Source organism: Strix uralensis, chromosome 2 (assembly GCF_047716275.1).
Source record: "Strix uralensis isolate ZFMK-TIS-50842 chromosome 2, bStrUra1, whole genome shotgun sequence".
In the NCBI taxonomy this organism is placed as follows: Eukaryota; Metazoa; Chordata; class Aves; order Strigiformes; family Strigidae; genus Strix; species Strix uralensis.
Genome location: NC_133973.1, coordinates 113016857 through 113040058, shown reverse-complemented (window position 1 = coordinate 113040058; position 23202 = coordinate 113016857). Strand labels below are relative to the sequence as shown.

At 36.4% G+C, this 23202-nt stretch overlaps 1 protein-coding gene across 1 annotated transcript in view; it reads right to left on the bottom strand.

Moving 5' to 3' along the window:
- Positions 1–7840: 7840 nt before the first annotated feature.
- The window catches only part of N4BP2L2 (NEDD4 binding protein 2 like 2), a 28484-nt gene continuing 13122 nt past the window's right edge, over positions 7841–23202 (bottom strand). The window contains exons 4-7 of the mRNA XM_074859854.1: positions 22154–22278; positions 15681–15769; positions 15247–15323; positions 7841–10535 (exon numbers count right to left, since the gene is read on the bottom strand). Coding sequence (XP_074715955.1) covers positions 10337–10535; positions 15247–15323; positions 15681–15769; positions 22154–22278 — 490 coding nt within the window. The 3' untranslated portion in view covers positions 7841–10336. The remainder of the gene's footprint in view (positions 10536–15246; positions 15324–15680; positions 15770–22153; positions 22279–23202) is intronic.

Genomic DNA, 23202 nt, shown 5'->3' with positions numbered 1-23202 from the left:
AACTGATAAATTTAAAAAGCAATTCTATATGACATTTAGCAATGAAGTACATGCTTTTTCAAAAATGTGTGCTATCATTAATCTCCAAAGTCTCTGGAGCAGGTAGGTTTTCAACATCAAAATTATAGTAGAGCTGCCTACATAAAATGGCATTTACTGGGATACTCTTCACCTTCTCTACCTGGTAAGTCCAAGTGCATTGCTGATTTCCTTGTGACCTAACTTCAGCAACAAACAGAAACTGAAGTTATAATTTCGGAGTAACAAAAAAAGTCATGGTACCAGCCTTTTTGTTACATATCTTGCCTTTAATACTGAAATGAGCGATAAAGATCCAGTTCCTCAAAACCAAATGGAATACTGGTATTAGGTGATCAAGCAACTGGAAAAAAACACATGCAAAATCACTTGTCAGCATTATTTGGCTTCCTGAAAAGTGAAATTCTACTAGACAGCTGAGCATCCAACTTAGCACTTTATTGTTGCTGAAGAAACAGTTGCCTTTTCCTACTTTGTTCCAGATGTTGCCCTTGCACTTCCACTACCTGTCTTTTGCTGCCTCTACCACCCTCCTTGTGGGTAGATTTAGCTGCCTGAGCCAGCATCAAAAGAAAGCAACTACTTGCTTTGCTGTTGAGCTGATTTAACTTACCAAAGCAAGAAGTAAAATAAGTGTCTAGCTAAGACAAAGAACGTGGCTGTTGGGAGCAAGGTGACTACTTTCAGCAGCAACGTTAGGTTGCCTCACAGCCCATCTTAAGGGAATTCATCATAAATAATTCATAAGTAATGTTTACACATGACAGCATTGCAAACTAATGCTCCCCACCTCAAATCAGTAAAGATCCCACTAATTGGATTCAATCTGAAGTAACTCAGTATTTATTATTATTTTGTCTCTCAAAAGCATTGCCAGTGGTGGCGAGATTTAAATACTCACCTTCATAAAATAGCTATTCTATCACAATGCTCAAAGACCTACTCCTATCTTTATCATTTCTACAGGACTGCTGAATGCAGAGTTCTGTGCAATGTATAAACTGCCAGACTGCTGCCATGTTAGAGTCCAGACACAAGTGACACTGATCTAGAGTATACAGAGAATAGCATACAATTGGTTTGATCAAAGTGTGCCTGTAGAAGCTGTTCATTTAATCAAATACATGGCAAAGTGCAACCACTTTACTTTTCAAAGTAAAAAAACAACCAACCAAATAAAAACCCCAACCAACCAAAAAACTCATCAAAAAACCCAAGTTCCTGAGGTGCTAATAACAGCAATTCAGTTTCAAATGACAGTCCATTCAGTCCACAAGAAGTTTCAGGTGGGGTGATCTGACTGATCTTTGTCCTGCCTGGTTCATGAAAGTCATAAATGTCTTCTGACTGAAAGAGCCAATCTCCTATTTTGGCTCCTTAGCCATAGAATATGTTGACCAACATTAAGGAAATCAATCCTGAGTACACTGATTGATATATATGTACATACACACTAAAGATGTTTGTGCCCAGCATCAAACATCTACTTCCTGAACAAGTGAAACAACTGAAAAGCCATTTTCAACCTCATCTAGGTGCTACAAATATCTCACCTGACACAATTCAAAATTATAACCTGAAAAGGGAAAAAAAACCCCAAACCAGCAGTAGAGGTACTGATGGATGATAACAGACAGAGAAGAAACACTGTTTTTTCTTTGACTGGATTTCTCTGCATCATTAAGTATGTCTCAATGTTAAAAAGCAGGTTAAGAAGAAGAAAAAAAGAGGACAAAGTGAAATACTACAAGTGATCTGAATCCATCTTAATGGGATGTACTTAAAATACAGATAAGAAACTGCAGCCTTCTCACCCATAAAAGCTCATAGAATCAATTTTCATTTAAATCCTCTCTGTCAGTGGTTTTTTTTTTGAAGAAAACATGATGGACACAGATGCCAATGTTATGCACTAGAAGTAGAGTATGATTCATCTTGTCAAGTTTGATGACATCACTTCTATTACTTGGATGATACCAGCTCAAGCATGAAGACAACCTAATTGAAATTAATCCAGGTTAGACAAGAAATATGCTGCTTTGAGAAGTAGTTTGAAGAAACAGGAACTGTAGTCAAATTTGCACTAGTTAATAAGAGTCTGGTGTAACCTGCTGTGCAGCAGTGCCCCTATTTTTCTATTGATATAAAGACATTTCTACATGAGATTTTAAGGAATACTTTCAAAAATCTGTGACAGGATAGAAAAATCCCACCTCCCCACACAATGATCAGTCTGTTTCTCATTAACTTCTGGACAAAGTACAGCACTACTGCATATGTGGATACAAACCAACCTGTTCTCACTAAATCCTAAGCACCCTCTTCTCAGCAACACCAGAGCACACTTTACACACCACATCTTACAAAGCTGGAGGTCCATGTTGAAAACCATGAAACACACTGCTGAAGACCAGACTAACCAGACAAACAGCACTATCCACCAAAAAGACAAAGCCCATTTGCCTAATGGCCAATTCACAGCTATTGAAAAAAACACACAAACTGTAACAACTACCTTAAAAATATCAACCACCTTCTTTCCAAGTGAAAAACAAGAGTTGCTGTTAGAGACACAACATACCAGTTATGTCTATAATCTAACCAGTTCTAATACAAGACAGTATTGAATCTGAGTGAATCCTTGATTTTAGGAGAAATAAGATCTGCGTTCAGAAATTAAATTCTGTGAGCCACCTCACAATCCTTTTTCAGTTCCTCTCCCTTACAGTCTACTACTTTCCAGGCATGTGCTTATGCAGTTCCACTTGAGAAGCTCTACCCAGGAAAAGGCAGATTTACTGAGGCTCTCATGAGGTTGTGAAATAAATCATGTCCTAAAACGTGGTCAACAAATAAGATGGACTTTCCAGATCGTAATTCCTAAAAAAAAAAAAAATCCTCATTGTGTATTTCGGCCACTAGAGTCTACTCTTTAAATAAATAAATCACTATTTTAACCAGAAAATAAAGAGAACTACATATTGTGATATATCATTCCAGTATTTGAACACATAGATGACAGCCATCAAAACAGAATATAGAGATAAGCAAGTACAACAAAAAGGCTTTAAAAGTCAAAATTAGATTTACAGGGTGACATGTTGGCCTTTCTTGCCAAGGCACGTTCACTCACAAAACAAATATAAAATGAAGTTTGAGATAAGACACAAGCAAAATCAAGCTGAGGAAAAATATGAGTGGGAGGTAAGGAAGCAACAGAGGTACAATGAGAGCAGAATGGAATATTTAGAGGTATGTAATAAGCTATTTCCTGTTAGGAACTTTCAATGAAAGATGACAGATTTTAGCCGTATTTAAAATAGTTTCAATCAACAAAATTGTAGCAAAGACATGTAATTAAATATCCACCAAAGCACAGACCATAATTCTGGGAACAAAAGTATGAGTTTCAAAAATACAAAAAGATGCTGCAAACTTAATGAGGCTAAGAAAAAAAGGAATGAAGAAAAATATATTGTATGACAGAAAATATTATTTTCATCACAATAAGAAAAAAATTCTAAAGGACAGCCTGAGAGGAAGGAAAATATATATACTCAGTTTTTAATCAGCATCAGTTTGAATTGAAGCATTAAAAAAATAGAGAATAAAGTGTAGCTCTCCACACTAATTTATAGTTCAGGGAAGAAAAGGGAAGGGTGAGATGGATCCAGATTTATAAGGACAACTGTACTAACTGAACACACAGGACTTGGATCAGACAGATGAGAAAGATGCAGTTCAAGAATAAGAGGGAAAAGGGGGGAAAAAGTTACAGGAGGAATACAGTAAAGAAAACAGTATCAGTAAATATTAAGTAACCAGACTCTAACCTAGATTATAGCAACATTAAGCTTCAAATACTTGTAACTGCAGACAATGTTGCTATTTAGAACATCTGCTCCAGCTATTGCGCTCATTCTATGCCTCTCAAATGACATATCAAGAGCTACACAGCGTTCAATTATAACGTGCATTCTCTGGAAGGTATTACACCTTTTTCAACAAATCTGAGTACTTTGTCATAGTGGCATCCAACTTTTACTTACTATTTCTGCATACTACTCTTTGGTATTAACTCATTTCCCTTTTAAACATCTTTCACCAGAAGGACTAGAGATACACAAAAGACATGATGAATTATCCGTTAAAGACGATTACTCTTTACAAAACAGCCCTGTATTATTCCTAGAGCGATGAGGATGAATAGATGCAGAGAACTATCTTTCAATTCTGCAGTGTAGTCAGTGTCAACAGAAGTCTGTCTTTGGACAGAAAATAAAACACTACTTTAGATAAACATTGATACATGCCAGTATTTAAGTCTGGAAAGACAATATAACTGACAAGAGACAAGTGGCCACGGATACTGCCTGAGGGAGAAAAAAGGGAATCAGCTGAAGGTGTTGTCAGGTGCTTGTGAGGAACTCTGCCGATACAGCTATGAAACAAAATAACCAGAATAAATGGTATGGCCAATTTTGCTGCTACAGTTAAAGCCAGAAACTTAGCGCCCATCTGAGAACGAGAACCATAGACTGCTGCATTAATGCAAGCCTGCATCCAACACCCTGAAATCAGGCAGCAATTCTGTTAGTGATTTAAAAGTCTGATAGATAACAGCTAAGTCTTCTGATATTCTGGACACTGCTCTCACTATATCCATTAGAATAGAATAATTTATGTCAGAAGGGGCCTCTGTAGATCATATGGACCAACCTCTGCTCAAAGCAATACCAACAGATTGCTCAGTGCCTTGCCCAGACAAGTTTTGAATACTCCAGGGATGGAGATTACACAACCTAATATCCAATTGGAGTCTCCCATGTTGCAACCTCTATCCATTGCTTCTCATCTAAGAGGAGCCTGGATCCACCTTTATACTCTCCCATTAGGCAGGCAAAGGTAGCATTAAGCTGTTTTAGCCAAGCCTTCTCTTCTTAAAGGCTGAACATGCTGTTTCTCCCAGCTTCTACTTGTCTATCATGAGCTCCATGTGCTCAACTCAATCCAGTGTGTCACATTTACTTCTACTAGTGAGCTCAAAGCTTGATATTCTCAACAAAGACACCATAAACTAACCAGGCAAAAGACAGACTCATTCAATCCCTTTACAGTTCAATTCCCTACAGAGCAGCAGAAAATTAAACCATAGTTAGCCATCTTTACTCACAATAAAACCTCTCCTCAAGACCTAGGACCAAAAAGCAGCATTATGGACATAATCTAGGTATTCATTATCTGAAACAAGAACTCGCACTAAACTGCTGGAATAAAACAGAAACAGGATGAAACACATGGCTCTAACTGTGCTTTCTATGTATACATACACAGAATTCCATTTATACTCCATATATAATGCAATTTTGCTGCACAGCCATAAGACCAGTCTTCTAACTGCAGTTTTCATAAAGCAAAACCAGTTTTAAAATTTTCTCAGGTATACTTCACGGAATATTTAGCACATGTACAAAACAGCTGCGAAGAGACATAAATGAAGCTCAAATAGGTATACCTATCTTGCTTCAGGAAAAAGATCTGATGTCTGTACTTTTGTTGCCAAGATCTCTGTAAAACGGTATATTCTTCTTACAAGCAATACAGGAAAAATACTAAATAGGGGAAAAGTAATATAGTCAATTCACTCTTAAGTCAGGTTCATGGGCCTTCAGAAACTCTTCCTGGTTAAGAGCAAGATGTGGGATAAACTGTTCAGTAACTTCTCATAGACTATTATAACATGTACTATAGGTTACCAAAACCTATGGCTGACGAGTAGAAACCCTGAAGTGAAATATTTCCACATCTGACCTATATGAAACATCTGATCACTCTTTTAATTGAGTACTTAATTTCAATTTCATTAACTTCATTTCAACGTCTTCTTATTGCTGGGAATTGCAATATATGTCTCTGTTCTTTTGTATAGAAAACCCCCAATTCTCAACCTACACCTAGTCACCTCATCTCCATGACGTACCAGCACAGAGGGAAAACATTTCTTCCAGAAAACTCAATTGCTAAGGGGAAGTAGCAGCTAAAACTACAGGTATCACTGATGAACATGAAAATACAAACGTAAATTTTTTTTCTAATTCACTGAAAATGAGTCCTATTGGTCACCTCGAAGAAGAAAATACCATCACAGTCTAAATTACTTCAGGAAAGACGGACACAAAAATGTTATGGGTCCCATCTCAGCTAGACAAAGCCTCGGTTTCAGTTATCTATTAGCAGAGAAGCAAAGAAAAACTACCATCTCTGCAGAACATTTCAAGAGATAGATGACAAAATCTTGGCTTTCTTCTTAAAGACAAAAAGTTTAAAATTATGTAATATGGCAAACTAGATTAAAATGAACCTAAAGAGGAAACGGCTACAAGAACAGAAGACAGAATTCCTCATAGATCATTTAACATTGTATGTTAAAAAATAAAAATAAAACAGTGTTACATTAGGCTGTCATGGTTTAACCCCAGCCACCAATTAAGCCGCACACAGCCACTCGCTCACTCCGCCCTGGTGGGATGGGAGAGAGAATCAGAAGGGTAGAAGTGAGAAAACTCCTGGGCTGAGGTAAAGACAGTTTAATAGGTAGAGCAAAAGTCATGCATGCAAGCAAAGCAAAACAAGGAATTCATTCACCACTTCCCATCGGCAGGCAGGTGTTCAGCCATCCTCAGGAAAGCAGGGCTCCGTCACACATAACCATTACTTGGGAAGGCAAAAACACCATCACTCCAAACGTCCTCCCACCTCCTTCTTCTTCCCCCACCTTTATATGCTGAGCGTGACCTCACATGGTCTGGGATATCCCTTTGGTCAGTTGGGGTCAGCTGTCCTGGCTGTGTCCCCTCCCAACTTCTTGTGCATCCCCAGCCCGCTCACTGGTGGGGTGAGAAAAGGCCTTGATGTTGTGTAAGCACTGCTCAGCAGTAAGGAAAACATCCCTGAATTATCAACAGTTTCCAGCACAAATCCAAAACACAGCCTCATACTAGCTATTAGAAGTATGTTAAAAGAACGTTAACCCTATCCCAGCCAAAACCAGTACATAGATCTTCTAGGGTTGGGTTTCGGGATGGCTTTTTTTTTATCAGTTCGGGTTTTTTATTTTGTTTGTTTCTGGTTTTTTTCTTCTCCAAACAAAAGAAAAATAAGAACACTAAATCATCCTGTCTAAGACAAGGCTGATGAAAACTTTTGATAATTCAGGAAGCAAACTAATCAAACAAGAAACAGTAGTTTAGATGAAGCAGTAAAACTAGAATTATTTTTTTCTATAGCAACACATTATCCTATATAGCTGATGCTAACTGGTCAGCCATATGAATCAAATTATGTATGTTCTGCAAATTAATTCTCATTGGAATTTCATGCTTAGAAGAGTAAGATGTTAAAAATACCACTGAGTATGTTAACTATTCTGTTTAAATTTACTTACCAAACATCCCACTAGTTTGAAGTATGCAGCAAATACTTGAATGTGCATTTGTAACATTAAGATTCTTTGCATTAGTTACATAAAAAAAAATTCTTACACTACTATTTCATGAAATACAATGAATTTACTAAATTCATTTCAATTTACTAAAAATCTAAACCAACAGGAAACCTTAACTCTAGGTACATTATTATCACCAACAGGTGTACTGCATAAAAACTACGCGAGACAGTAAAAATTTTTAGATGCCCAGTCTAACTGAACAGTGAGTTCTTACATTTCTTGTACGTACTTTTTGACGAAGTAAGTAATTTTCCTTGTTTGTGAGGGAGCAGGAGAAATTCAATACCTGCAACATGTATTTCACATCATCTTTTTATTATTTTTTACATATAAACATTGTAGTGTAAAAGCAACTTCTGTCTGAAATATATGTATGACCATGACTGTGATATTCTCATGAAATATTAATATACCATGAAACAAAAATGTGTTACACCGAAAATAATTCCATTGTGTTTTTACCTAGCGTGTCATTGTACTTACCCTGGAATACAGCTTTATAGATTAGGCAGTTTACAAGAAATGTTTGATACAGTGACAAGTTGCAAAGCATTCCTTTCTTGTTATGTGTCCTTTGCAAACTGCAAGCCTATTACTGATCAACATGCTTTGCATATCAAAAATACTCACCATCCACTAATAATTTATTAAAAAGATAACACTCAAAAATGCTGCACCATTTAAAAATAGTATGAATTCACATCTATTTAAATACAAATTGCAGTTAAAGACAACTTAAATATCAACTTAAATATTGCTAAAAAAAAAAAATCCATTTCCTTTAAAAACTGAAGACTTTACCAAAGGGTATCATAACATCAATTTTCAATCATCAGCTCTTTTTTGTCATACCTTAGCACACTGTGAATATTACATAAAGCCTCAATAAATTTTACCACTTTGTTATGGCTTAAAGTAATATAGAGAAAATAAAATGAGTCTAAAACCTTTATATCTTCCTCCCACTTGAAATATGCTTTTATGTTTAAATATAAAATTCTGGGATAAATTAAAATATTACTGACCATTTACAAAGATTTCCATGATTCTTTTGAGACATGGAAAAAGATAAGTATGAAAAATAAAATACAGTAACATAATTGTTATGAATAATAGACAATGAAGGAAGACAATACAGTTGGAGACCTTTTTTTGTATATACACATAATTCAATATATTAACAATCCATGCACTACTGAAACATTTTAAATTATTTTTCAAATAATTAAAATTATTACTAAAACATGAAACTGCACACTTCAACTTTTCTAATTAATAGAATCTCTTTTGAAAATGTTATTGCAAGTATACATTAAATAGTACAAATTTAGATTTGCGCAATAGGCTTAGAAAACCACAGAAAGATACTTCATTATATATCTGGATTTTCAACTTTCATGGTATTCAGACTCTAAAGATGAAGCAATTTTTAGGGCCTATTCAAAATTGTCTACAATTAAACAAAATTATGCTGGCTTTGAAATTTTAAAAATTCTGATGGCTATTACGTCAAACTAGTAACAGAAAACCATGAAAATTCTTTTAGCTACATACTCACATTCTTGACAAAACTTTTTATTCGGGATTTACTCATTCAGTGTATAAGGAAATCCAATGTCATTAGACCCGAAGATAGGTTATTTCAGCGAGCAGGTTAGTAATAATGCTCATCTGTATAAAACCCTACAAGCTTGAAAATAATAAAAACCATTGCATTGAACTACTAAAACAACACTGAAGACAAATACATTTTATTAATACAGAAAGCTGTTGGAAAGCAAGCAAAGTGAAAGCATACAAATTTATCATTTTTTTAAGAGACAAAGGGCAGTAAATTAGTCAATCTCCATGCTGGCTCATTCTTTGTTATGTGGTAAACAGATTACATTGGTTGTGCCAAAACTAGGAACACAACATGGTTTTACAGAACTGTATCCACTATTCGTACTGAATTGATGCACCCCAACTGTGGACTGGGACTTGACAGCCTAATGCTTTAATACCTCATTTTTATTGTAAATGAAAGAAATTGACTTAGAAAGACATAGCTGTGAAATTTTGAGGTTTTAGTGATAAAATTTAGGTTTTTTTAAGTCAGCACAAAAAAAATTGGTGGTGTGCAGCCACCATCATAGTTTATATACTACCACTGAGAACAAACAAAAAAATAATTCAGGGTGCGCAGTTTAAGGCTGGTGAATACTGTACTGGCAGAATGTTGCTTCAGCTGCCAAATGAGCTTGAGACAAAAAAAAACCCAAACACCACAACTGAAACCAGAAAATACATGCCAAAATTTTGCCAATTGGCAATACATGCCAAATAGAACAAAAAGAACAATCCAGGACATAATTGTTTTCAAAAAAATCTCCTAAAAGATAAGAAGACTAAATGACAGTCATTAAAATTGGTTATTGCATAAATAACCTCTTCTTCTGGGGCTTTAATTCTCTTTTAAAAGATATCTAATATGACCTCTTCTTTAAAAAAACTGCTCAACAGTTACTTGATATATGACAACATCGTCTTAAGTTTGAGAAGGAAGACTCTGCTATATGTCATACTAAATATTTTACTAAAATCAAGTTATTACAACTGTAACAAATATAGTTTTATAAAACACTGAATGTACAATTTTATTTACATGCAAGTCTGTTAAAGGAATGACCTCCAGAAGAAAATGGTCTTGAATAGGCCTATTTAAAACACTGAAGATCCACTACTTTATTGGAGGTGATGATGTTTTTTACGAGTGCAAGTAACAGATTTTTATAACTGACTGCAACTGTGTTATCGCCTACTGGAAATACTGAAAGAATTCCATGAGTCTGTATTGCCTCCCCACCTATGTCTTCGCTGCAGAGGCGGCCTTTGAGTGTTTTTGTGGGGAGGTACCACTGAATTCATGACAATAGGTATGGATATTTGATACTCATATCGTTCCAACATCTGAGCAATCTTCTCACGAGTGACCCCATGTTTATTCCTCCTACAAAAATAAAAATTTAAATAAATTGGCTGGTATGTTTATATGTTTACAGTCTTTAAGAAAAAAGCCTGATTTTGCAATTTTTCTTCCTGTTTTTCATATTTGAAATTTCACTTTTATTACACTGTACCCTCATTCTCTCAGTTTTCAACTTGTGTTAAAGTTTATTTTAATGATTCATCACTGCATATATTAAATAACAGAAAACAATACAGTCATTCTTCTTCATACAGAAATGTGATGCTATTCACCGGGACTATGTACTTAAAGAACCCTAAAAGGACTTTGCTTTCTATTTGTTCATCAGATTTTACATGATATACTAGCTAATGAGTAGAAGGAAGAATATTATAGACTACTACTTATGAAAGCAATGTTCAAACTAGCATAAAAAAAAAAATGAAGCTACATGGTTTCAAGATTTAATGACAGAATATTTTCTCATCAATTGTTGTCTCTCACATCAATAAATCTATGTAAAATAAGAAGCAATTTTAGTTTTGAATCAGAAAGCATGTTCATGATACCGTTACCTACTAGCTCTTATCGATACTTGCTGTAAATTTAGAAGTGTACTAAAACACATATAACAGAAGAGAGGCCAAAAGTGTTGTCCTATTCTTGCAGCATGTAATGAACAGCTACTTTTCAGTGAGAACTTGGCCTAATAAGAACTTGAGACATTAGACATTACATTAGTATGTATCTATCTTCTTAGTATCTGTGGAATAGGATCTTAAAAATCCACGTTAGCAGAAAATTTCAGTCTCTGCCATAAAGAAAACCGCAAGGCTCATGCACAAACTGAATGTCAGAGAATTGCCAGCACTGTAAACAGAACTCAATCTAAAAGAACAGATATAAAACGTAAACAAAAAGTTTTGATAGTGTAGACAAGCACTTATCATAACCCAATATATTCTTATCACCAAGAAACCTTGTCCGAGGTGAATTATTTCCAAGTCATACTGATAGGGAATGTATGCCTGCACCCTTGTGCTTTCTGTCAGGGACAGAAGAGGCATGGGCCTCCTTACCAACTTGCTCAGTTCTACAGAGGAGAAATCAATACTGGGAACAAACAGGCTATACTGGAAAGAGGATACTCTATACAGAAATATTTGAAAAGACTGATTTCCTCCCCTCCAAGGATTTTGTGTGTATTATTACAATAAAGAAGTATGCATCAAGTTGATGAGGGTTCAGAGCATACTGCAGGTAGCACACTAGTTTCACATTCAGAGTGGAAGATGACTTGGTGATCTCAGAAGTATTCAGAATTATGCTAAAGGCTAAGGTGTATTTTATCAGCTTTCCTTCTAGGAAGAAAAGGCTTAAGTAGAGTATTTCTCTCACAGACGCTCTTCCCTGAGACAACATCAGAAGCTAGAGTGCTCATCACAAGCAGCTCATTGTTTAAATGCTACTAATTTCTACATTGTGCTAAAGAAGTCCAGGAGCAGAAGCATGTCGAACTTATACGTTAACAAGTCTTAAGAGTTTTGATTTTATTCACAATTATGAACAAGGTTAATGGCAGAGAAGAAAGCCAAACTCCTAGAAATACAGGGATTCTATAAAGTGCTTGACTCTCCTGACAGAAAAAAAATGAGAAGAGGAAGTCTAAGTCCTTTTATGTCAAATGGTGGAAGCACAGAGTTATTCAATATTTTCCATATCTTAGTACTCCTAGAAAAAGATTACAGCTGAAGTGCTCTGGCATAAAATGCACACTCATCCACAATTGAATCAACTTGTGTATAATCACTTCATAAATGAGCAAGTACTTCCTTAAAGAACAAGGTAGGATAATAAAATCACCACCAGTAAAATCTCATCAAGCATTGAAATTAATTTAAAAAAGGAAACAATTCTGCTGTATAGTGTCATTTAATACTGGGATCTCCTCTTCAGTCATGGCTTCACTCATGCTTTAGTGGCTTGGCTATGCTGAAAGAGCATAAAGCCATCTATCCTTAACCAGTACTGATGTACCAGCAAAAGCTCCTAACAGTTATGCTTTGCGAGCTGGCTTTGCTCGGAGGAACATGGAATCCATTGATAAAAGTGAAGTTCTGTCACTATTAAATGATTCTGCATTAGAAGAATCTTACATATCAATATATGGCAAAGTAATCCTGCATAGATGTGACTGCTTCAAAGAATCAGCACAAATTTAATGATGTCAATACCAAATTGCAGTTTTATGATCATACTGAAGGAAAAAGGATTATATTAAACATGTTCGCAGTTCACTTCTGTGTGAAGTTACTCAGCAGGTTAACTTTTTTTAAATTAAAACATCCATCCCAAAATACAGATTATACATAGGATACCTGTTATTCCCCAAAAGCTTGAATCAAATGTACACTTTTTTTTAAAAAAAGTTCTAGTCCAACTGACCACCTACTCAGAAAGTATACCAACATGACAGAGGATAATTTTTTCATCCAACACTAATTAAACACTTAAAAAAGAAAATAATATATAAAAAAAAAGGTCTTTCTCTTCTACCAGGGATTTTGCCACTTGCTTACTCTCTCACCTGCAGTTTTCGAGATTACCTAAAAATGGTATCAAAGTACAAAATCCTTTACATAAAGGTCTAAATGCTATGCAAGAAGTCTTGAGCACTACCACAAGACACATATCTGTGGAGTCAAGATGTTTTCACAGAAGTTACATGCACAAAACTAAACTAAAAGCAAAATCACTCATGAGTGTCTCTAAAGACAACTTGCACCTCACAGGCACATTGGAAGAAAAAGACACTGACACCTATTCCACACTAAAACATCTGTCACATTCCTGACATCAAGAATTCACTCAGTGTTGACCTAGAGAGCCTTTTCACAGATTTCCAAACACACTAAGCAGTAGCAGAAACAACCCTATAAAAATAGTATCTAGAAACGCATCTAACTTCTAAAATATAGACATATCACTTGATAAAGCCTTAATACCAATCTAGACAGCACCACTAAAACAAATAAATAAGGAGCATGTATCCAAAATATAACAAAATTATTTTGCTAATTAAAGTAGGAGGTAGTGTATTTTTTATTTCAACTACCATAAAAAAAGTGATCATTTCGGAGGGAATTAGAACGTATGACTCCAGACAACTAATAAAATTACCCAAATTTATTATTAGCATAATATTTGGCCAGGTATTGCAAAAAATGTTGAGCTCAAAATTCATAAGGGGAATCCCCAAACTACATGTCTATTATTATCTATTTCCCAAACACACGAATATGAAAAAAACATTAAACCTTAAAAATTGAGTCCTCTCCCCAAGTAACTGAAAACCAGAATGAAACCCCACATTATCACCTTTCCTAAACTCTCAAAAAATAAAGTTCCCAGACAATAGGCCTCTATTCAAATATTTCAAGCAACTGGAGCTGCTAAAACATTTCTAGGAAGCTCCTAATAACTAGTAACAGCACTTCACAGTTCAAGGGCTTTCCTTTGGTTTCAGGAAAGATATAAACTTTACTCCTACAATTAATGATTCAACAATAAAATACAAAGGTAACAACACTTCACATTTGTTTATCCTGTTACCTGTTAAGACCATGTGAAAACATGAATTTTCCTGGAAAATGAGTCTGTCTCATGTAATGAAAATCTCACACTGAACATCTTAGAAATGTCTGATTACTAAGACAGCTTCCTAACCTGGCTGTGCTGGACCCCAAACTAGAAAAACTTATTAGAATTCATCCTATAAAGAGAGGGCTCCATCTCCAAAAATAAGTTAGTGCTAACTTAGGGGCAAAAGGTGAAAACTTTAAAAGATATATTAACACAAAGCCCAAGTCAGTAATGTAAGTATTATACACACATACTTCATGCATTGTAGGGGCTACTTTACAAAGCTGAAACAATTCTAAGCCAAGTCAGTTGGAGGGATATAAAATGACAATCAGTGAGAGAACTCTTTGTAATCAACCATGAAAATATTACATTACATTTCAAACAATGGAATAACCCTAAGTTGGCTTGATACCTCACAGATTTCTAATGCAGATACATCTAAGACAAAAGAGACATTAACCAGAAATAATAAGCAGCTTCCCAGTCGCTCTTACAACCCAGAACTCCAACGACCTATGTCCAACGGTACTCTAAGTCAGATCCTCTGAAGACAGGGGACAATTTCACCAAATCTTGCAATAGACTAATCTAAAATATGAGCTTTCATTTTAACCTTTACTGTTTAGTAACAGTCTGTTGTTCTTTGACACTGAGACATCTATAAATGCAGACAAAACAAAGCACTTAAATTGATGCATTCTTTGCAAAATGCACAATTTCTTTTTGTCTTCTACCTATTTCTTGCTGTCAGCATTTTGCAGCAACAAATTTCTCAGAACAATTATTCATTATAATAGCAGTGATTCTTACAGGAGTCAATCATTTTTCTATTAATGTCCAACAAAATTTCAATATTGACTTTCTGGGCCAACAAGCCAGGACCTCTATTTTTTTGTCTGTTTGTTTATCCATAACATTTCCATTTAAAGGTATATCTCAAAATGCCTATTTAAATAAAATATATTTTATACTAGAAGTTAAGCATTTAAAAAAATAAGATACTGAATAAAACAGAATGTACTACATATATATTTAGGTGTGCATATTTATCTGTGTGCCCATCTATCTCTATATAGAAGTACAATGATTTCTGTAATATAAACCTTACTTTTCTAATTCTTCAGGATCAAACTTCCACCAAGTATCTGGCTCATGGAACTCCACTCTGTATCCCTTTTCTAGAGCCTGAAGCAAGCAAAGAAAAACATGTGATATGTATACCATTATTACATAAAATGTAATAAAAAGTTTATAGACCAGTATAATAAACAAATGTAGTTAACTCTGTGGTGGTAGCATGCTGGATTTCTCTTACTGTCAACCCATTCATACCCATTCATTCCAGGCTAAGCAGATTAGATCAAGTCAATCTTTAAATTGGCCTAACTAGTGCCATACCAATTACTGATCGTATCAATAAGCAGTCTCTCTTCAGAAACCTGAGTAAGGAAAATGTTTCTTGACAAAACAGACCAACTTATCACATATGAACGTAAGTTTGAAAAGTTGTAACAGATGATATAATCACACACCAAAACCTACCACTTCCACATATGGCTTCATTTCCCAGGCTTGAGTATTAGTGTTGTCTATTATAACTGGAGATTTTCCCTGCTCCATTGCTTGTTTTGCTGCAATGAAAAACAGTGCAAGTTAATAACTAACTATGTAACTCAAATAAAATGGTAAATGTAAATAAACTGTTCCAGATGTTTTCTGCACTAATCTAGCCTGACTGAAACACACTGTTGAAAAGGAATAAAAGCACTGTAAGGTAGGGACAGGAATGGAAAGAAGTAGAAGCAAGAAGGTAAGAAAAATAAAGTGAAGGTCATAAAAAACAGGTGGTGACGAATTGATGCAAAAAGGGTAAATAGGAAGTGTAGCAGTCAAAGCAACAGAACTGCTCAAAGTCTGTGGCCTGCTGAGATAGGGATCCCAGCATGAAACCATATCCTGGTTCCAGCTTTACCAGTCCTGCCAGATAATGCATGGTGCATTCATAACCGAGACCTGTGGTTAGGTATTGCAGCTCTTCTCCAACAAAATGCTAAGAAATAGGTGATCTTCACAGAAAGACATCACATATTTGAAATATTTCTGAGATCCATTAAAAAAACCCAATTACAATCATGTTCTCTCTATTTGAATAATGGTTTTAACTCACTGGCCCATTTCTACCAAATTCAAACGAGGGGAGCAGCTTCAGGAATAATAAACTGCTTCCCAGTTCTACAAAACAGCAACTGTTAAGAAGGCACACCCAAATTAACATTTTTATTGATGGAAAGACAGACAGAGCACAGCCATGATGCAATTTGTTTGGCAGGACACTTAAACAGTGGCATGCTTTTAACTTTGAACCAGCAAGAGTTACTGCTTCTTACCTAGCAGAAGCATCCTAGAGATTACAGTGCAGAACTGGGATTGGTTGGAGGAGTTCGGGGGACAAAACATGCAGATCTGTTGGCTACCTGAGATTCATCAGCTCCACAGCACAGAAAACATTTTAACATTACCTTGATGCCTAAAATGGTATCTCTTCATAACCCCAAGATCGCTTTAGTCTTGATAAATCAATTAAGCATCTCTCTTATGCGTAAACTTAACTTTGATCTTGAGATCAGGCATTCTTCTAAATCCCTTACACAGTTAGTCCAGAAAGCATTCTCAGAGGACTCCTAACTCACATTACTAGGATTTGTCCCTGAAAACACCAACATTGCAGAACCACTTTTTTTGAGCACATCTAGAGAGCATGATTATGACATTCAGCTTCTACATAATGCTACACAGGAGACTTACCCAAGGAATTGAAAACCTCAAGTTCTACACCCTTATCAGCTTGATATCCACCTCCATTTTATACAAAATGGGACAGCAGTTAATTATTCTTACCAGAAATTCAGAAGCAACTCTCCTGCAGAACAGAGTACCTAGACAGGGTACTTGAGTATCCCACTTTTGGGACAAATGGGCTACGTTAATTTTCATTATTTTAACTTCCTTCACCTTTTTATTTTGAAAGCAATACCTCTGCCATTCTTTGCAGAAAGGGACACAACTTTTACATCTTTAGAAGACAACTACTTTGTGCATGAATCAGTAAATGGAGTTCTTTTTGCAGCCTGAAACTAAGCCAGATGGAAAAGCAGATTTCCAACTTATGACTGAGTATCAGGTTCATGAAGAAGGTTCCTCAACTCCCCCTACAACTACTCTAAAGCATCTTGCAACTGAAAGTAAGGCTTTTATAAAATCTATTCCTCAGCTTCTTTGTGCCTCCGTTAATCAGTAAAAACAGAACAATAATTCCTTATCTATACTACAAAACCATTGTGAAGATGAATTCCAATTAAAAAAATTTAAAAAATCAATTGCTCTGATGCTACACATTGAAGCCAAGAAAAAAAAATTTTATAGTTAGTTTAAGCAGTACTAGCAATGTAAGCCACAAACACACAAAGAATTTCACATTTCAAAATTCTTGCCAGAAAAGAGCAAGGATTCAGTCCTTTTAAAAGACACTGGGTGCAAAAGCAAAAAAAAAAAAAAAAGCATTACAGTTTGTGCACTGTTTCTTCCCATACACTTGTACCTCTTTCAGCACATGTGATGAATTTTTCTGTAGTTGAATAGGGGATCATCAGCATGACTCAAGCATTCCTTGGGTAATTGTGAGATAAATTAACAAGTAAGTCAGAATGACTACAAAGGGAGAAGGATCATCTTCTGGTGAATGTTCTTGAGTATCATCCCACCTCTTTCTAAGTGGCTACTACTTTGCATGATCTCCATTTTCTGGTTGTCCAATTTCAAAACTTACAGGTATCATTTACAGAAGTGATACGAACTCATCTGAAGACAGTGAAAATTTATTCTGAATATATGAAGTTTAATTACTACTACATACCCTGAAGAAAATATCTAAATTGCTGAGTTTGGCATCCAAAATAGGAAGATGTTTTTAGCAACTGTGCCTTAGCTTGCTAATGAAAAATTCAGAATATAATACCACTAGTGTCCACAGAAAGTTAAGATGATGAACTACATGAAAGAACTGAAATATCTGAAGCTCAAAATCCTAAAATATCACCCATACAAAAAAGTTTCCAAGAGAATTAATAATGATCCATTCAACAAAGTTGAAAAGTATGCATTACATGAAAAGCGAGATCCACAATGAATGCGAGGAGTAAAAAAAAAATACATCTGTTGAATACCTGCCCATTTAGTGAACCCTGCTGAATCTGTACATTGAATGAAGCAGGGATCTGAAGGAAGAAACACTCTAAGTACTGGAGACAACTAGGGATTTATCTTGATGGAAATCAATCCATACAATGGGAAGCAATTAAATGAACAGGCTGGGAAATAACTTTGTAGATGTAAGGGACTTAAAAAGGAAAGATAAAATAAATTCCAACAGAGCACTAAGAAATGATGGTAAAAGCTTTAAAAAAAAATGAAAAGTTTATTGCCCTGGCTTCATTAACCTGGTACAAATGATCCTTCTGAAACCCAAATCTAGAAAAGAAAACTGGTAGGCTGACAGAAACAAGGAAAAATCCTGAAATATGCATTTCAAAAGATTCGTAAAGGTAGCAAGAGAATAGCCAATACTGTAACAAAGATACTGGGACCATCATTGATTTACAAAAGCTTATGAAGAAAGATTATATTATAGATACAACCTACTGACATATTCTACCATTTTGTTTTAACTGTGGATCTAAGTATTAAGTGTGCTGATGTAATACCTTAGATAGTTTGGTTTAAAACTGTGTCTGGCAAGACCATGGAGCAGATCTTCCTGGAAACTATGCTAGGGCACATGGAAAATAAGGAGGTGACTGGTGACAGACAACACGGCTTCACTAAGGGCAAATCGTGCCTGACAAATTTGGTGGCCTTCTACGACAGGGTTACAGCGTTGGTGGATAAGGGAAGGGCAACTGACGTTGTCTACCTGGACTTGTGCAAACTCTTTGACACTATCCAGCATGATATCCTTGTCTCTAAATTGGAGAGACATGGATTTGACAGATGGACCACTCAGTGGATAAGGAATTGGCTGAATAGTCAGACTCAAAGAGTTGCAGTCAATGGCTCGATGTCCAAGTGGAAAGTAGTGACAAGTGGCGTTTCTCAGGAGCAGGTGTTGGGACCGGCATTGTTTAACATCTTTGTTGGTGACATGGATGGTGGGATTGAGTGCACCCTCAGCAAGTTTGCTGCTGACACCAAGTTGAGTGGTGCAGTTGACACGCTGGAGGGAAGGGATGTGCCATCCAGAGGGACCTGGACAGGCTTGAGAGGTGGGCCTGTGCAAACCTCATGAAGTTCAACAAGGCCAAGTGTAAGGTCCTGCACATGGACCGGGGCAATCCCAAGCACAAATACAGGCTGGGCAATGAGTGGACTTGACAGCAGCCCTGAGGAGAAGGACTTGGAGGTACTGGTGGATGAAAAACTGAACATGAGCTAGCAATGTGCATTTTCAGCCCAGAAAGCCAACTTATCCTGGGCTGCATCAAGAGAAGTGTGGCCAGCAGGTCAAGGGAGGTGATTCTCCCCCTCCAATCTGCGCTTGTGAGACCCCACCTGGAGTACTGTGTCCAGCTCTGGGGTCCTCAACATAAGAAAGACATGGACCTACTCAAGCAAGTCCAGAGGAGGGTCACAAAGTTGATAAGGGGGCTGGAGCACCTCCCCTGTGAGGACAGGCTGAGAGAGTTGGGGTTGTTCAGCTTGGGCAAGAGACAGCACTGGGGAGACCTTATAGCGGCCTTCCGGTACTTAAAGGGGGCCTACAGGAAAGATGGGGAGAAACTCTTTATCAGGGAGTGTAGTGAGAGGACAATGAGCAATGATTTTAAACTGAAAGAGGGTGTATTTAGATATAAGGAAGTTCTTCACTGTGCAGGTGGTGAGGCACTGGAACAGGTTGCTCAGAGAAGTTGTGGCTGCCCCCTCCCTGGAAGTGTTCAAGGCCAGGTTGGACCGGGCTTTGAGCAACCTGGTCTAGTGGAAGGTGTCCCTGCGCATGGCAGAGGGGTTGGAACTAGATGATCTTTAAGGTCCCTTCCAACCCAACCATTCTATGATGCTAGAAGTAAAAAAGTTACTAGCTAATTAATTCTATTAGTCACTGTCAAAACCAAACCAAACAAAACCAGAGTTTAAAAATCAGATAAACCCCAACTCGACCTGTCAAGTCAACAATGTTAAAAAGACATGAAAGGCAGCCAAAAGTTCCAGTAGAAGTGGCAGGATGAATTAAAATAGGACACTTAGCAAAGCCACAAAAGTGAATGTAAAGGGCCTAAAAGCCTGTAAAAGAGTGACACTGATTTCACACTTAAAGTTGCAGTGGCAAATTAATTCTAGCATTTCCTAATATTTGTGCACTTGACCTTAAAATCTTCACATTAAATGTGTATGTGTTTTAGTATCAAGGTTATGTAATTCACTGTCTTATAAACATTTCCGAGTTTGACATTTTGTTCATCTAAAATATTTTTTCCCCAGTGGGTCTCACTTGTAACTATTTTTTTCTCATACTTACTATATTACAGATTCACTCCCTCCCCAAAAATGGGGGGAGGATAATTTTTACAGAATAATTTTCTCATTTGTGAAGAAAGTAAATTTTGCCTTCTCCATAATTCTGACACAAGGATTATAAAACTCTAGCTAAAGAAGTTGTCATACAAATATTAGCAAATACATAAATAACTTATGCAGTTGATATGATCTATATGAAACTTTAACAGAGACCTACTCCTCAGACAAGAATCCCAATTACCATGATTACCATTCCCCTGAAGTTCTCATTTCATGTATTTCAAGGATCCACACACAAATGAAACCAAGAGTTTCTGAAGTACTTCAAGTCAGAGAGCTCTATCTAGTCAAAGCAGGAGGTAAGAATTGAGAATAACTTCAGCCCAAAGCTATTCTGACAAATGTTTCACAGTGGGGGTGTTCTATACAGCACAGCTGCTCTTGCTATCAAAATCACTGAATAACTGAATTATATACTGTTCTGGTTATCCAAAATACTGTGTAAGTAAGTGATACAGAACTAGAGAGATCTTAAGGTCTAGTGAGAAACAGCCAGAAGCCATTATCAAGTGAGAATTATTTAGTGGTCTCATAATTGTGAAGTGTTGGGTCCTCTCATCCATAAACGACTACCTTACCACCTCTTCGCTCCTTAGGCTCCTACTGGAAACTTCACTCAAAGTATTTATTATTGCTGCACTCCAACCTCAGAAGTGCTTTTTATAATTGATATTCTAATGACCGCTCTGAAAAAATTCCTTCATTGTTCATACAGAAGCGTTTCCCCATGTATCATAAATTTTACATTAGGGTGAGGAGGGGAGAAAAGGGAAGAATATTTTTTTTACTTGGCCCTTTGTATCTTTTGATGCAAAGAAGTAGTCCTCTGGACAGGAAGGAAGCTTCTGCTTGAGGCACTGCAGCACAAAGAGTAATCAGCATGCACAGGCAATGGAGTTGTTCAGTTTGTCTGCTCCTTGGAGCAGACCAAGCAGGTAGTGAGATTCTTAGAGAATTGTGACAGAAAAAGCAAGAATCTGTCTGCTACCCTTCTTATGCCAGGTAACAATTTCCTTACCAATTACACCCAACCTTTGGACACTGATAGCTATTGAGAAAGATGACGTATTCAAGCTGTTAATCTACACAAGTGAACTAAAATCTTTCTCAGAAACTCTTCCATAAATTTGGATGAACCTCAGATCAGTAAAGATACTGGAAAAACAGGATACTCTGCTATTGCCAACATTAGAGAAGTTCAATTCTGCCACATCCAGATACTAGTATCAAACGTAACAAATCAGCAGGTCATAGCACAAAGAGGAGAGATTTTCTTTTTTAACTCTGAACCTTCTGTAAGTTCAAAATTTAATGTATATACATTATGCTATATTTCTATTTTCTAAATATAAGCATAATTTAATAGGATTCCTCTTATGCATTCAAACCTCTCTTCTGGTTCCAGTCATGGGCATCACCAAGCTGAGTAGCATTATATGTATATCCATCTTGTTGACGAAAATAATCATCGGTGCTGAATACAATGCCATCACGACTTTGACCAAGCAGAATACTGTTAAACAAAGGAAAATGCAAAAATATTTTAACTTTTCTTTTTCAGATAGAAAAAAGACACAGAAAAAAGAATGTATGTAAAATAAATTTAACTGTGCCCTATTTCTGAACTTCTTACAAACTTCAAACAGGTTTATAAAAGTGCACTCATATGTATTACCAGTAACTGTAATCCAAATTAAAGCAATATATTTTCCCACTCTACTATTTCTGTATTTGTTGTTTCTTCTCCTCCACCCTCACCAGATGTTTGTACCCATCTATTTTATGGTTATATTGCAATAAGTTCTAAGTACTTCATAATAATTGAATGTATTTACTAACATTTTCCATATCAACTCACTTGGAATTATCTCTAGAAACCAATCTGATCACAAGGAATGTGGATGCTGCTGAGCAATGAACTGAATGTTTAAATCCTTTTTCAGCACCTTAAACTCTCAACATGCCCTCTTCTGACCTTTGACTATGCTGCTTGCACATACAATGTGGGTGAAACAGGAACAGCAAAAGAAAACTACAAACGCTTACAGCAACTTTGCTATTTTCAGGAAAAAGTAAAAGATCACAATAAACTTTCAAGATTGTCCTACTAATGAAAGTCAGGATTACAGAAGAGTGTCCATATTCCTTCAAGATCCTGTATTCTTCTATTCCAGTTCTGTGTCTTCTCCCCCAGTCCTGGTGACACAGTCTTACTTGCCTCTGCTTCCTCATCAACTCTGGCACTCAGTGGATCTAAGCCACTGGAATTCAATGCCCAGAAGAAAGCAATCCTGTTATCATTTTTTTCCCCCCTGGGTTATTTGTCTGAAGCTTTAGCAGTTGAGTCTATTTAAGAAAATGCCCCAAAAGGTGATACGATCAATGGAGACCTCCCCTGGTTGAGCAGCAGTACGCTGCTACATGGGTTACCACATCT